General features: G+C 41.7%; 1 protein-coding gene across 3 annotated transcripts in view; it reads left to right on the top strand.

Annotated features, from left to right (window-relative positions):
* The window catches only part of LOC142590567 (uncharacterized), a 48,829-nt gene that overhangs the window by 25,298 nt on the left and 6,236 nt on the right, over positions 1–17,295 (top strand). For all 3 annotated transcript variants that reach the window (XM_075702852.1, XM_075702853.1, XM_075702854.1), the window contains exon 3: positions 5,836–6,397. In XM_075702852.1, coding sequence (XP_075558967.1) covers positions 5,836–6,397 — 562 coding nt within the window. The remainder of the gene's footprint in view (positions 1–5,835; positions 6,398–17,295) is intronic.

The following is a 17,295-nucleotide window of genomic DNA, read 5'->3' as shown; positions in this document are numbered from 1 at the left end:
TCCTTCTATCTTCCCCTAATAATGACCAATTTGAAAAATTTTTGCAGCAAAACGTTGTCCTTCTGGCACTTCACAACTTCGGGTATACAACCATGACATTCTATTGAGCCTGGTGAGGGGCCCTATTAGAGACGTTTATGTGTGTATTAGAAAAGCTAACTGCATATCATTAGTTCGTAATGCTTTCAGTAATGTTGAGTTATGACCAGTATGTGGGTGCCTTACCCTTTTGAAATTAAACAATATTTCCAGGTTGTCAAGACAGGTTTTATAAGTGCAGCCATATTACGTAATTCATCATTTTGTTGGCATCTTTTCTCTGCGACAATCACTCATGTGCTGCACACAATAATTTGAAAATGAGACAACCAGCAATCTTTTTGTTGTTTTGTCATCATTTTGTCAGTAGTGGATCTTCTAAATAAGACACCTTGAAGCACTAATTTATTGCTTCAGCTTGACTATGTACTTGTCTTCTTTTCCCCTCTTGAAACCCAAATTAATCTGTGTCAGGTTGCATCATGCCATAAGATGCAACCTAGTGAATCCGAATTAATAAGTAAAGATCAACTAGAATGAATGTCCTCTTGTTCAACACTGTGAAGGCACTTTGTTCATAGCAATGCTTATTCCAGACTTTATTCTGGATAATACCCATAATATTTTTTCCATTCATTATTTACCCCTGGAATTTAATCAGTTTGTCACTTAGAAGGCTTACTCAGGGTGTTCATTCTTTGCACTGCTTTTGGCGGAAAGTCAGCATCTCTTCTTTGTCACTTCTTCTGCAGGTTTTGTAATGATTCTCCTGTTCATCAGCACCAGGGTACTGTAATCCTGTCATATATAATTAAATGAATTCAGATACTCTCAAGCTGAAGAACAGCAGATTCATAGATTTGTACTATCATGGTATCCAATCCTCCCTTCCTTGCTGTAGATTGTGTGATAAGATTGTATTAGCTAGTTGAATCATATTTATCATATTGTGCAAAATTTCTTTAGATATTGTATGCTCAGCCTTAAGAAATGAAGCCAATAGGAGCACAAGTGCTCTTTGTCTTTGAGGAATTCCCAGTGCAGGAATACTGTGATCAGTACTCCTCGATGCTTTAACAAACCCAACAGGAAGCCGACTAGGCATTTCGTATTCAGCTGTCATCAATAACATAACGGCTCTTATTTTTGAAAAAGGCTGTTCATTTAGTTGTTCAATGTGGACTGCATAAGATGTCCATTCCTGGCAACAATGTTTTCCACTTTCTCTACCTATTTGTTTATCACTTGTGGACGTACAATGCTGTATTCTCGTCCACACTATGTAGCATTTGAAGAATGTGTGATGGCTTTTTTTAGGTTGGTTTGGTTTTTTAGACTGGTTTCTTCCATAGTTTTGCTTGGGGCATGAGAAGATGTCTTTTCTATTGATCTCGCAAACCTCTTCATGGTGGCTTAGCAGCTATGACATCGCCCTGCTAATAACGAGGTCGTGGGATGAAAACTTGGCCGTGGCAGCCACATTTCGATGAGAGTGAAATGTGATAATGCCTGCGTTCAATGCATTGGGTGCACATATAAGGGCAGCTCCGGCATTTTTTCAACCATATTAAAAAAATTTTAATTTTCAAATGACATTAATAATCCTGTTACCAGCATGGTGGTTCACTTGGATTAGAAACTCGTCAGTAAGCATAAATAACCGATAAACGTAGTACCGAAACCAAAATAGGTAGTTGTTTCATTTGACATCTACAATGAGCCGATGACTTCAGATCCCGCACTACCATAATGATAAACAAGCAGTAGACGTGGTGCTCACGCCACAAAAGTGGAACCAACTAGGTATTCTGACGACACTAGGGGCTTTTTCCAGCTCTTTCGAACTAAACAGAGCGATTTCAACTACAATTTAAGCGACGATATGAGCGCTGAAGAATTGCTGTTTGCTTTTAGCCTGCCACTGATGTGTGAGGCAGTTGACATGGCCCAAGCTCATTGCGTTGTGCTGTGGCAAGATGAAAAGAAGCACCAGTTATCACATCTGTAAAAACGATTATTGTTGCGTGTCGTCTTGTTGAAAACAAAGCCAGCTTTGTTGTTTCCCGGCGAGGTCACGGTGTAGCCTATGACATCGCAAAAACACGATGGCCAGTAAAATGTCATAAATTCTTTGGCATGAGTCGGGAACACGCAAGAGATCTTTAATGTTCATTTTCAGGAAAACTAAATTAATTGCAGTCATATCATTTGGCACAGGTAATCAGAGTGAAAAAGAGGACTTATGTTCAAAATTTTATTAATGTAAGTGGACATTGAAGAATCGCCTGAGTTGCCGTTTAGAGATACCCAGATGGCTAAAATTAATCCGCAGTCCCCTACTATGGCATGCTTCATAATTTAATCGTGGTTTTGGCACATAAAACCCCAGAATTCAATTATTATTTATTCACATATTACAGTGAAGCTGTATGCCTCTACCTTCCTAGGAAATTTGCGTGTCGTTGGCGTGGTAAGCAAAAAACTCCCCATACATGGGCCAATCCTGGAGATAGTGCAATTCTGGGCCGACCCGCGGCGAAGGTGAAGCAGGCGTTAAGCACTGCCCATACGGGGGCCGATTCCAAAGATGTGCAATTGTGGGCCGACCCGCGGCAGAGGTGAAGCAGGCATTCAGCACTCCCCATACGGGGGCCGATCCCAAAGATAGTGCAATGCCAGGCCGACCCGCCGCGGAGGTGAAGCAAGCGTTAAGCACTCCCCATACATGGGCCTATCCCGAAGATAGTGCAGTACTGGCCCGACCTGTGACAGAGGTGAAGCAGGCGTTAAGCACTCCCCATACGGGGGCCGATTCCAAAGATAGTGCAATACTGGTCCAACCTACGGCAGAGGTGAAGCAGGCGTTAAGCACTCCCCATATGTGGGCCGATTCCAAAAATAGTGCAATACTGGGCTGACCCGCGGTGGAGGTGCAATTTGCCATTAAAGGGCCCACATACACAGCTTTGCTGGTCATCCTCCACAGAGTGGAAGGGCACTGAGATTTTTTATTGCCTGCTTAATTTAATTGAATGATCTGTATTCATTATCAGTCGATTGTCTGTTTTCGAGCAACATATAGATTGTTGGGCTTAGGGGTCATTATCATTGTTTTCTTGTTGCTTGTGTGTATATAGAAATAACTTTCTTTGCAATTGTTTGTTAATAACCCAACTCTTCTCTCTGCTAATACCCCTACATTTTGCATTTCGCTCTGTTGGGTTCTCCAGAGAAGATGAGTCATAGCACTTGGAAGTTCATTTATTTTTGCCATTGAATGCACTTTTTATGAGGCATTCAACAGTGTTATGATCCACGTGCCTACTTGATTCCTCCATTTTTCCGAGTACAGTACCAGAAATCGTGCTTTTGCCAGTGGGCCATGTTTCTACAGTTATATTTGTATAAAGTCGTATTTTGACTGCTATGTGATGATGAATGCACTTTGCACAATGCCATTGTACAAGTGGTTACAGTGTGGGCCAGTTCCCATTTTCTATTTCTAAAGAATTCTCCAGAATCGCCTTTGTGCCAGCCTAGAATTGGAGAGTTCCTAAACACTAAAATCAGTTATCATTTCATGGCACATGTTCTTTTGTTCTTTTCTCCAAGCATTACCTATGCTTTGGTTACTGTGTTTATACCATGGAATATGTACCTGTTTTTGATAAAATAAACATAGGAGTATATGAGCACTTTCAGCATAGTGGCCCATTAAAATATTGTATGTAGTACTAGACGGATACCATACCCAATTTATTTTATGCTGTGCAATGCCTGTTGTTTGCTATTATTTTGTGTAGTAAAAGCAATGGTTTACTTTGGTGCATTCTTAGTTGTATTCTCGACAATAGACATGACTGTGGAATGCATTGATGGACTGTGTTGCTTGTTCTTTGTTGAGGTGGCTCTTGCATTGCTAGACAACCTACCTGGTTTACCTTATTTGCAGAGTGTGCACCATTATATTCTTCAGTGTTATTTATTCATCTATGTAAATGTTTGTTGGTATTGATGTCTCTTGCTAGGAGTGACACATAAAAACAACTCGAGCGATAAAATGAGCAAGTGTAAATGCTGAACCAGCAGAGATAGTTATTCTGTGTTGCTGTTTGTTGTGGTTATTATGTATGTAGTAAATGTCTCGGATAATGCAATACCAGCGTAAGGTCACAATACACCTTTAATAATGAAGCGTGCTTGATAAAAGGAATCTGGTCTCATTTCAGCACTTCATTGCTCAAGCGTGTTCCTTGTTATCTTGGGAACCATGTGGCATTGTATTCATTAAAAAAAAAGGAGGGGGAGGGGCTGTATTACTTTTGTACCACCAGTGCAAAGGGGTGACCTCGCGTTCCTAGGTTTGTGTTGCTACAGACTTTTCATTGAGGATGATGTGCTTGTCCAAGAGAAGGGTTACCTTGCCATTCCACTATTAATGCCAGACAATCATCATTTCTACTGTTTTGGTAATTGCATGTTCGCTTGTGTTGCATGTGTTACTCGTACATAGGCTGTGGTAAAAGACACAAATTTTAATGGGGGAGGAGGGGGAAACGTGGTCACAATGGGTAACACAAGCAAATACTATGGTGTAGAAATGTTTGTGCTCGAAGTGAGTCAGTAAAACAGAAAGCATCTCAAATAGCTGATAGTTATGTAATTATTTATCTGCACTGTTACGCATCTAGTACTGTATCTATGTGATAAGCATTGAGGATAGCATTAAGTTTTGAAAATAGCTTGAAAACTTTTCTATTTCATTTGACTAAAGCGGCAGCACATAAAAGGGCTGCACTCTAGCGTCTCTCAGTTCAATATTTTTTATAGTGCAAAACTTTCTTTTTTTGTGTGTGTGTGGGAAAGTACCTATGTTTGAATTTCACAAACCTCGTCAATAAAGAAGCACACATTCCCTTCTGGTGCTGTGTGCACAATTTTGAATGCCAGGATATTTTATGAAAAATAAAAGCATTGATGAAAATATTTAGAACATGTTGCATACACCATGATGTGCTTCTGATTGGCCCTGTGCTGAAAATTAGAATTTTAGGTAGAATGTACAGGCATGGCCACTGCTAGTGGAAACACAGGAGTTGTGGCATCGCTTCACAGAGAGCCACACCATCGGCCCCTCATGAACTCTTGCGGTGCATTCACAATGAAAGCAATTGATGAAAAGCTCAGCAAGTTGTTTGCTATGATGAATCGTCGGCCAAGACTTCGCGAGGTGCTGGTGGTGGTGCTCCACGGAGCGATGCTCCAGTGTTCCCACTAGCAGTGGCCATGCCCGTGCATTGATTCAAGTGTGAAGTGTTTCAGCAAAATGAGTAAGGCTGGGTCCTGCTTTCAGTGAGGTTAGTCAACTGTTTTTGGCAATCCTTTACATCAGGCATATTTTTTTATGTAGTTAGGTAGGTGCTTCACAATTTTGTTATATATGAAATTGCTGATGTCCTGATACCTGACGTGCCTATGGCGAGTTCTCACGTGTAGTCCACATTTCATAAACTTGATAAAAACTTGCTGAATTGGATATTATCAGTGCATCCCCTAGCTTTACGTTTTTCATGATTGTGAAGATGCAATAAATGTGCTGAAACTCAATTTTCAGTGGAAAGAATTCATTGGCACCTGAAGGGGATGTAAATATTGGGCAAATCAGAACCTTGCTTTGTTTGATATGTCTTGAGCTGACCCTCAAGAACTACTGAGTAAAGAGCTCATCATTGGCACTAGCATTTGTGCGTTCTGATTTTGGCATTCCTTAAGGGCAATTTGGTTTTCATTATGCAGGATCAAAGCATTCATCCTGCCCAGCAACCAGCGAGGATGAATCGCGACAAGGACACCACCACGGTGATGGCTGTGACTGTGAAACTGGAAAACTGTCCAATCTGAAAACACGCATCGGGGACAACACAAAGGAGCGGCCGTTCAAATGCCATTTGTGCCCTCAGAGCTTTTCGCACAGATCCAACCTGATTAGGCATTTGCGCATTCACTCAGGCGAGAAGCCATTTCAGTGCCCTTCTTGCTCACTGAGCTTCTCGCAGAAGGCCCATCTTGACAGACACCTGCTTGTCCACACCGGCAAGCGACCGTTTCACTGTCATTTGTGCCCTCGGAGCTTCTCGCAGAACAGCATTCTTAAGGATCACCTGCGTGTCCACACTGGCGAACGGCCATGTCAGTGTCATATGTGCCTTCGGAGCTTCTCACGGAGATCCACCCTGAGTGTTCATTTACGCAAGCACTCGGGCGAGCAACCATACTGCTGCACCATCTGCTCCAAGTCCTTTGTTCTGGCCAGTCGCTTGAAAAGACATATGAAAACAAAGCACCAGGACAACCCTGAGTAAGTCAACAGCTTTTTAGGGGTGCAGTGCATATTAGGCCAGGTCTAAAATATGAATCTACATACCTGCGCAGTAGGCTGCTGGCGTTGTGATTGACCAAGAAGCAAGTGTTGGTATGTTTCTATATGTTAAGCTGCCAGGCGACTTCACAAGGCGTTCCGGCATAACCTAACAATTTGCAGCTAGAGTGGGCAGATATTCCTTTCATTACACTAACCATATTCCTGCGGTATGTCTTCACGAGCAGCCAAACAAATTTACAAGGAATCATCGCTAAACTTCACCCTCAAGACACTGCTGTTTGCAGGGACATAGTCGAGATAAATTCTAAATGTTAGGGTAGTCATCGGGACTTGTTGGTCTCCTCCAAATATACTGCTGCCTAAATTTTTTATTTTATTTTATTTATTTATTGCATACTGCAGACCGCAACAGGGTCCAAGCAGGACAGGCACAGCATAGTAAATGTACAACAAGAATAAAAATAAGAATACGGAACACAATACACTACAGATGGCGGGGAAAAAAGTTATTCAAATTGCGACAAAATTGTAAAATGGTTCCATTCAGATATGGTACGTGGGAAAAAAGAAAATTTATAGCTGTTAGTTTTCGCAGAATATGGCATTAGTGACTACATGTGATGGTGTCGGGTATGTCGGGTAGATAGAGGAGATAAGTATAAGGAGGAGTCTATTGTAACTTTACGATTCAGTAGCAACTGAAGGACGTAAAGGCGAGATTTACTTCTTCAATCTTCAAGTGCTTCAATATTGTTTGTCGCCATAAGATTAGTAGGAGAATCCGTTATTTTAAATTTGGAATAAACAAACCTGACAGCCTTTGTTTGAATTCTTTCAAGTTTATTGTTTTCTTTAGTAAAAGGGTCCCACACTATAGATGCATATTCTAGTTCCAGTCTGATGCAGGTGTAATATGTTAGGAGTTTAATATATGGGGGGAGGGGCATTTCTAAGTTTATGCTTTATAAAACATAGCTTACGGAATGCAGAAGAGCATATGTTTTCTATATGAAAGTTCCAGGTAAGATCAATAGTTGATGTTACGTCTAAATACTTGTAAATATGAACTTGTTTTAGTGTTGATGACCCTAGTTGATAAGTATGGTTTAGCAGATTCTTTTTATGGGTTATCTGAATAAAAACAGTTTTTTTTTTCTGTATTAACAGTCATAGCAAATTCACTGCACCAGTCAAGCACATTGTCTAGACTTGCATTAAGTTCGTTTTGATCTTCCGTGCACGTAATTTGACGAAATAACGCACAGTCATCTGCAAACAATTGAATTTGTGTTCCAGGTGTAATGGCGGTAACAATATCATTAGTATACAGCTGAAATAGCAATGGCCCCAGGACATTTCCCTGGGGCACTCCTGAGGTCACTGGAGGACAATTCGAGTTGTTGCCATCCACTGAAACAAACTGCACTTTGTTGGTTAGATAATGGGCAATCCAGGAAATGAAAATATCGGAAAGGTTAATGTCTTTTAGTTTTGTATTAGTTTTAGATGACTAACTCTATCAAACGCTTTACTAAAATTCATAAATACGACGTCGATTTGACCATTATTATCTAAAGTTTTTGCAAAAGTATGGACTAATGTAACTAATTGTGTCACTATCGATTAGCCTTTTCTAAAACCATGCTGAAAATTACTTATTACGGTGTTGTTCAAAGAACTCATTTATGTATTTTGCAATGATATGCTCCAGCATTTTACAGCATGCAGAAGTTAAAGATATAGGATGGCAGTTTTGTATTAGTAAGTGGTCACCTTTCTTAAAGACAAGAATAACTCGAGTGGTCTTCCAGTCCGATGGAAGTTTTGATGACAACATGGGTTTACGAAAGATCACAACAAGATACTGTGCAATGATTTCAGCATGGCACCGAAGAAAGACATTCGGTAAATTCTCAGGCCCCGGTGATTTTTTAGTCTTCAATTCCAGAAGCAGAGAGAACACACCACTGTAGCTAATAAAGTTAGTGTCTGAGGGTTGAAAATGCGCCGTGTTTCTCGTCACTGCTAAATTTGATTCAGAGAATACACTGTGGAAATAGTCATCGAATTTCTGCGCAATAACTTCCGAACCTGTAACTATGTTCCCATCTACCGATATTTTTGCAACAGATTTTTTCGCCATCGCTCATGTAATTCCAAAACTTACTGGGGTCACTTTTAAAAAAGCTAGGCAATGTCGTGTTAAAGTAGTAGTCTTTTGATTCATGTACACCACATTCAAGTTCCTCTTTTAGCATTTGGTTAAGACAAGACTGGCGGTTAACCTTCTTTGCATGTTTTATTTATTTAATGTATTATGTAAGATAATAATCTTGCATGTCATCCAAGGGGTGTGTTTATGCAGTTTGTAGTGCTTTTTTGGCATGAAGGCATTTATGCAATAAAAGCACATGTGAGTGAAGTGCGCGCACAGGTTGCTGACCTCATTGCTTTCATCACAATCGGATAAATATGTTTTCATGTAATCTGTAATTGTAGTATCAGCAGCCCGAGAATAATATTTAAAAGAGCGCAAGTGGTTGGCTTTTTATTACGAGAAGCATTCTTGGAAAGAGGTAGTGTAACACTAACTAGGTGGTGATCTGAGACGCCTTCCTCAATAAATACGTTATGCACAGGATAATCACAGTTTATGAAGACCAAGTCCAATACAGAGGATGAACAGCCTTGCACATGAGTGGATTGATCATGCGTGAGCCTTGATCATGTGTGAGCATGATATTAAACATAATATCCCAGCTGCTGTTAGATTTATTACATCTTTGGCAACAATCCCAGTTCATACCTGGCAGATTAAAAATCTCCAACGAAAAAAACCTTTTTGTTTTGAAATTGGCACATATGGCTCTTTAGTTGAACCAGGCAGTCAAGCGAAGCCCCCGTAGGCCTATAAAACGCAGAAAGTATAAAATAATGACCCCAGCAAGGTAATATAATGCAAACACATTCGAAATCTGGGACGTCATGAACGAGAACACAATCAATAAAGTCTCAAGAGAACTGCTACGCCTCCGCCCCTTGTAGCCCTGTCCTTGCGAACAACTCATGATGAGAGGGAAATACCAAATCATCACTTATGTTATTTTGTAACCAAGTTTCAGTGAGGAATGTTATGTGCGGGTGACATTCCAATAATTTAATTTCAAGTAAATCTTCTTTGTCCAGAACACTACTTGCATTAATATTAACAATTCTTAAGCATTGATCATTACGTTTCACTACATTATTTTTCCCTAGCGAGCTTAACGTATCGCTGCACAAAGAAGCTGAAGTTATGGTCGGTTTGCTCAGGCTTGCAAAGGTCTGGCTGCATCTGGCATTGCGTAACTCCCCAGTTTGCCATCGAGTCGTCTTTTTTTTTTTAAGCGGGACTTTATCATTTCTTTTGCTGTCCCAAACATAGGCCACATTATTAACGCATAGCTGATCAAATGCCAGAGAAACTCTTTCTTTATCACGATTATCCTTCGCGCTTGCCCACAGTTTCCTCCTAACATCACGCACTCTTCTAGAAAAGTGCTCACCTATTGAATCATTTTTGCCCTTCAGTTTAGATCCTCTTTTTAGTATTGTAGTTTTGTTTCATGTGTTTAAAAGATTTAGAATAACCGGTCGCATGTAGTCATCGCTCTGCTTCCCTAGCCTATGAATGTGCTCAATAAATATAGGATCGAGTTCTAGAGTGTCTTGGAATATTTCCTTGTTCACGAATTTTCCTGTGACACTTTCTTCCTCGTCACCTTCCGGAATGCCATAAATTATGAGATTTCACCTTCTGCTATGATTTTCTAGGTCATCTATTCTTGCCTCAAGTGTCTGAATTGTAGCACTTATGTGGTCAGTGTGATCCTGGTAGAATGCTATTCTGTTCTCCAGGTTTGCTAATACACCCAATTTCTTGTCCATATTCACCGATTGGTTCTCTTTTATATCTTTCATATCAGCTGCAATGTCCTTGAGCTGTTCTGAAATTTGTGTCATATCGGACATAGGGCCATGGTTCGATTCAGTGTCTCCCCCCAGCAATAACAATTTCCTCATGTAAAATGTGACAGCATGAAGCACGCGATGTGAAACACGCAACGATGAACATTCTTGTAAGTTAAATGGTTCGTCGCCAGGTTTGGACGCTGCCAACAGACAGGCATGGTGCATTGGATCTGCAATGACAAATATTCAGCAAACTATGAAACCATTCGATGGCACGAAAACCTGAAATATAATATGAAAGCCTGTGTGCCCTTCCTATGAAGGGGGCCCCGCTTTAAGCTGGGGAATGAAGGTCAGACACATAAACGCTTCACCGTGTTACAGTCTACATTAGATTTTTTTTTAACTTCCTGGGGGCCACAAAAATGTCCAAGAAGCAGGGTATTCTGAATCCATGACCTTTACTGTGCTTATTTGGTGTTTGAGTGATCTTACTGTGACAGGAAATGGCGGGTGTGCAGATGTATTGTTAAGGAACACATACATCCATCCTATGACACTGGCCCCTTTCTGCTCTTGGTATGCTTCACCGCAATACATTTCGTATGATTGATCACATAATGGTGCTGTACTGCGGCGAAACTGGCTTTCGGGAATGGGAATTATGCAAGGAGACTTTTGCCATCATTTCCACGCTGCGAAGCCACCGGCAAGGATGGTCGAGTGGAAGTTAGTGCCATTCCTGACAGCGGTGGAGTCTCAATAAAAATATGGCAAACAAGGGAATAAAAAGCAGGCAAGCTGGGGCCTCATGATATGCATGTGATGTGGTTTCTCGTCTGTGGTATCAAAGAAGGCAGGAAAGAAATGTTACTTGTAGACATTAGTAGAGATAAAGGTGGTGTCCTTGTTAGCAGTGAAGCTTCCCTCCTGGTAACATGATAACCTCATATTTCAATTCCTGCTATCTCCTCTACTCATTAACCAGATTTAAAAATTATTGCAGTGAAATGCTCCCCAGACAAGTCTTGCAGTTTTCAGTGTCTAAGACAAATTTCCAGTAGGGTCTTGTGGGAGGCGTTTTAAGAGGTGTATATGTGCTCCGGAAAAGCCAGCTGCTTAGAGTTACTATATTGGACTCGGACAATTTTTTCTTCAACTGCGAAGGTTTCTTTGAGCTTTGTCCTGCAGTCAAGTTGATAAAAAATTTTTCCTTATTTTTATTAAGTGTTACAGTGACCCACAAACACCTTTTGAACATAGAAATCTTTCCAGATCCGTAGAGGCTCCTGTGAACATATGAGTCAAATAATATGAGTGCACCACATCTAGCAAGAAGTTTACAAGCTCTTGCCAAAATAAAATCTGTGAAAAATCATTTGTTCTCGCCTCCGTAATGTCGTCGTGCATTGTCATTGCAAGCAGCTGTACCCACCAACAGCTATTGGCTGCTTTTGTGATCACAAGAGTATTTATTCAAGCACACTGAAGGCTCATACGGGTACTACAATAAATCGGCAATAGTTACAGTACATGCATTTAAACGGATAATCCATGTTAAAATAAAAACAAGAACACAAGCGGAGAAACAGGGAGGAAAATACAACCTTAATAACGCTTCAACAACCCATCCTTAAACGTTGAAGATGCCTATAGCTTTAAAATTGTTGAAGATGCCTATAGCTTTAAAATTGGTGTTACACAATATCAACGTTACTTTGTTACTTCATACAAGGAAAATGCTTGCCAAAATAGGTATACATACCAGCAGATACTGCATGTAACAATGAAAGAACACAACCAGAGAAAATTTTATGCAGTATGAGGAACTCGGTGCTTACCTAAAACAAAGCCATTTGCACAAGGAACATCAAACTATGGTGAGGGAAAAGAAATTAGAAAAGAAGCACGGGAACTCCATGATGCTATAGTGAACAAGCAAAAGAATCCTATGTAGGTATATGAATATTGTTTTAGTTCTGCTAGGAAATCGTCATGACTTAGAGTGGATACGATTTCATTTGGTAACATATTGCATGTATGTATTGCGTAAAAGAGGGGCTAGTTACTCAAGAAGTTAATGCACGCAAGAACGGGCTGCACTTTAAAGGGATGATTGAGGCGTGGGAAGATACGATAGGTAGGCCTGATGTGGCATGCACTGAAAGACGACCTGCAGTGATAAAGTTTGTCAAAATGTGATAGAAGTCATATCAGTAGAGGTACTAGTACTAATAGTATTTTAACAATTCTTAGTACTAATACTTTAATTGCCAATATTGAAATAAACAAATCAAGTAAATGTATATGTCTGCGATCTCAAAAAGACAGGAAAATGATTTCATCTTTCCACTGCCGGTCTTGACATAACAGTTGCATAGCTGTGCCTGCTGCATGTGGACTCCTAGATAGAAACAGTGTGCTTTGTAGTGTTGTCTACCACCCGCCATGGTTGCTTAATGGCTATCATGGTGGACTGCTAAGCACAAGGTCGCAAGATCGAATCCTGGCAATGGCGGCCGCATTTCGATGCGGGCGAAATGTCAAATCATTTTTCCTGCAAACTTCGCACAGGGGTGTCTGTGTCAGCAGACGTTTCATGTGTTGCGACACCACAGACTCAAGCATCTGGAGGTTGGATCCTCCTGTGTGTAGCCCTGCATGGCTTAGCTGTGTCCGGGAAAAGGGGATCCTCGGCGTTAAGCCAAGATTGGGCTTTTGGACACTTATGGCCCCTAGGAGAAGGCAACACACCTCTTTGACCTCTGCTTCACGTAAACAACACCCCCGGACTGACCCACCTGATTGAAATCGGTAGTTGCCTTTTCCTGTCCATCTCTTCAGTCTGCCTTTCTCTCTCACTTTGCAGCTTACCTGTCCTGTCTTGCCTCACTTTTACTTCTGATCTTCTGGCACCAAGGGTGAACCTTGTGTGGAACAGCCAGTCTTGGCTGTACATATTTCGTTATAGCAGAAACGTATGGTTGACGTCCACAGGAGCTGTTCCTTACGAGTTTGGGACATCCCCTTGTTGAGCTCCATGGTGGGTGGCTGGCATTACTGCTTAAATTTGCGATTTTTCTTATAGACAGTTATTTGCCTAAACTCCCTGATCTCTTTCACAACCGAAGGCACACCGAAGAAATCTTCCAATTTTTTGGTTACCAAAAGCAAAGCTTTCCCTGATATATCTTATTAATTCTGATAAGCCTGAAAACACGGTGAGAGTGGTCTCACCTTTCCCAGTTTCAAAATATTCAAAACATCTCATCATTAACCACGCAGAACCAGTGGCGATATCAATATGGCTGAAAAAGAGTACAAGAGAAAACAAGTTGTAGGAAGTAACAATGCATTCCAATGAGATGTCCAAGTAGCTTAATGAATGTCTTGTGTGCAGGCTTTTGCCTGCATCATTCTTAGTGTACCTAAATACTCAATTTTTCAGCAAGTTGCAGGAAAAACTCGTCACTGCGTGACCATGTGCACCTATTCCTAGTGCATGATACTCCATAATGTATTTTGCCCAATTTCAACATAAAAATGTTTGCAGTTCATAGCACGAAATCCTCATTCAATGGCTATGTTGTAGATGACATGTCAAGCTCACTCTTGTGACAGCTCTGAAACACTTGGGGAACAGTCTTCTCATATCCATAGTGACAAATTTATAACAGCAGATGATACCAGGAAATCACCCTTGACCGTCTTTCTATCTAACATATTAAAGGGGTCATGAACCACTCCTCGAGCTTGGTGAAAAAGACACATTCAGATAGTGTCTGGTGACAGCTGCTATAGATTTAACCGGGGTCTTTGAGCAGTGCCATGGCAGGGTAGCTGGAGGCGGTAGAGCTAGCACTAGTTTGGCCATCTCGTGGTTGGCCCATTCCTGGTCCGGCTCCCTGGTGCTTCTCCTTCACGTCACCAAAGCACAAGTAGAGATGTATCTACACTGATGCCGGTCTCCGTCACCAATGCCAGTTCAGCAGCGTCTGCCTCCTTTTACTTGTTGTTTCCTTCTCCCTATCTCTTCATGTGCCCTCTTCCTTCTCAGATACTTTCCAGTTTCTCGCTGAATCGACGCAGCTTCCCTGCATGACGGTTTCATGTTTGCCCAGATGTGGAAGGCAAAAGCCACAAATAAGTGAACCTTTACCCTCAGTGGTTCGTTCTGTCTTATCTAACTGTTGTTACAGGAAAAATCAGAAAGTCTTTGCCCCTATCTCTTGTCAGCTAATATAAGGTACATACAGGTAATTACAAATATATGTGCTATTCTACGTACCTTACACTATTTTTTCACATAGTCTGCCCACCAGTTCAGACATTAGCCTATAACAGAGGTTGAACAGCCTGAATAAAACAAGGACACGAAGAAGCATATACCACACACAGACGAGCACTGTTCTTTTGTGTCCTTGTTTTATTTGCGCTGTTCCACCTCAGTTCTAACTGTGAAGCCCATCAAGATTTTGTTAAGACATTTGTTCCATTGCAGCACTAAACTTGAGATGCCCATCTGATAGAATTCGTCTGGCTGACTGTGGAACCACCGTCGGACTGCTGTCTTGGCTTCATTGTTGCTTGTGAATCACTGTCCTGCCAGGAACTTCTTTAGCAGACCAAAAACGTGGCAGTAAGAGCGAGGTCCGGACTGTCCATACTGACGGTCCAGACTCTTGTAGTTAAATGACCGAAGCCTGTCGGTCTTTCTGATTGCCACATGTGGCCGCGCATTGTTGTGAAGCACAACCGCCATCTTCAACAACTGACCGCAGCACCGTGCCGTGGAGCTACTGGCAGATAAGACCGGGCCGGTCCAAGAAAGGTCCACTGCTGGGAACGGATATGTTGACTTTACATCTACAGCCATAATTTGTCTATAAAAGATAGGGGCAAAGACTTCCTGATTCACCCTCGTAATAAGCCGTTTATGTTTTTCTTTTTTCCAGCATAAACTAACGTGGATTAAAATGCAGGATTCCTTTCAGAAGTTCTCTCACATGTGCACACTTTGCCTCCATAGCTTTCGCTTCATAGCCACAGAAAGTTGTCTGCGAGTATAGTCAACCTTCCCTCACTTTAGCATTCCTCACAAGTGAATCGTTTCTTTCTGTGTGAAAATATGTGGGAGTTTTACGAACCTTAATATCTAGCTGTCACATTGAATTACTGATAAGGGTGTGCAAATACTATCTGAATTTTTTTCTATAACAAATGAAATGTTGTATTCAATTTGTTCTTCGAATCCATTTCTCACTTTCTTATTCGACCATTGAATCGAATACTTGTTACTGACAAAAACAAATATTTTTCTTGTAGGTTTTGAATACTTCACATTATTGGCGGTGCATGACCAAACAGAAATCCAAGCAAAAATGCAAAAAAATTTGATCTCATCCACAGTTGACATAACATACTAGACCATGAAGCATCACTCAGATGGCCAGACTTTTCTGCCTGGGTAGAATTCTTCGCAATAAAATGTTCTTGAGACAGGGCATTCGGCATTCGGTATTGTTTGGTACTATTAATAAATAAATGCACTGTGGAAATAGATGTAGGTGAAGTTTTCTGTGCTGTTTGCTGTGATTGATGATAATTAGCAGTGATGTTGATGGTGAGTGTTTTATTTCTTCAGCGTTTAGTCCAACACGAGAGTGGCGAGTTGACGTTAAATGTTACCTAGCATACACCACTGCTGTTTGTCTGCGTGGTATACAGAACACAGAAGGGTAGGTGTTTGCTTGAGGCGTTGTTGTGCGCCATTGTTTATAACCTCCGAGACGGTTTAGCATATTCAGTGCCTCAGATGGCACATCGCATCATGGCAGAAGTATTAAACTTAATTGAATTTCATACGTTGTCCGCTTAACAAATTTGTAGGGTATATATATATTTTTTTCAGAAATAGCAGAGCTCAACTGTACTGTACCTCGAATTCAAATTTATCCTGTTTGCCTGCAACCACTGTCGTGTCTATAGTATATTAACATTTCCTCGCCTTCTCATGTCTCCTTTTCCCATACAGAGGTAAGCACTGCAATTTCTTAAATGCTTTTGTGAGTGGTCATGTACAGTTGTCAAATAGCTAATGTCACTCTGACACCCAAGGAGCTTCAGAAGGCATTGTGCAAATGCGAGGGGGTGCAGAGATCAAAACGGGTCACCTTCTCTGCCACAGTCCTGTCATGTATACACACTCTGAACCACTCCCCGACGTGGCCTGCCAGACAGCAGCAGCAGCAGTGGGAAAGTCCAAGAAATAGGCAAGGAAAGCTTCGCTTTAAAGTGCCTTTTTAACGCAACAGCGTTAAGGGGCTCGTGTCGCAGAAAAGCCAGTGTCGTCGGTGTCGGTGGCGTTGGCCGTGAGCGATAAATCCCGGCAGGCACTTCAGGAATAAAAAACAACATGCAAGGTGGGCTGGGTGGGAATCGAACCAGGGTCCCCAGAGTGTGAGACGGAGACGCTACCACTCAGCCATGAGTTCGATGCTTCAAAGCGGTACGAAACCGCCTCTAGTGAATGCGGTGTTGCCTTAGAAACGAGCTGTAGAAAGTTATACTGCAGTGTATATCAGTAATTATGAACATGTAACTTACACAAGTCGCAGTTACACGAGTAGCGAAGTGCGTTTCCGCTACATTTCTTCTGCGCTTTCCGCACACGCAGAGCCATCTTGCGGCAAGCACAGAAGATCCCCTCCTCTCGAAGTACGGCGCTGCCCCGACAGGTGGCGCGCCACGCCCGCATTGGGGCTGTGCGGGGACCAGTGCGAGGCGCGTCGCAGCGCGGACTCCCTCTCCCCTGACGACACTTCACCTTGCTCCCTCACGGGTTGCAGAATCAAGCATCCTTCCTTTCTTTAGATCACTATCTGTCTATCTCTCTGCCCGTGCTGATCACGACGTTTGGCTGG

This window comes from Dermacentor variabilis, chromosome 8, assembly GCF_050947875.1.
Source record: "Dermacentor variabilis isolate Ectoservices chromosome 8, ASM5094787v1, whole genome shotgun sequence".
Classification (NCBI taxonomy): Eukaryota; Metazoa; Arthropoda; class Arachnida; order Ixodida; family Ixodidae; genus Dermacentor; species Dermacentor variabilis.
The sequence above is the reverse complement of the archived record's forward strand: the minus strand, read 5'-3'. Positions and strand labels throughout refer to the sequence as shown.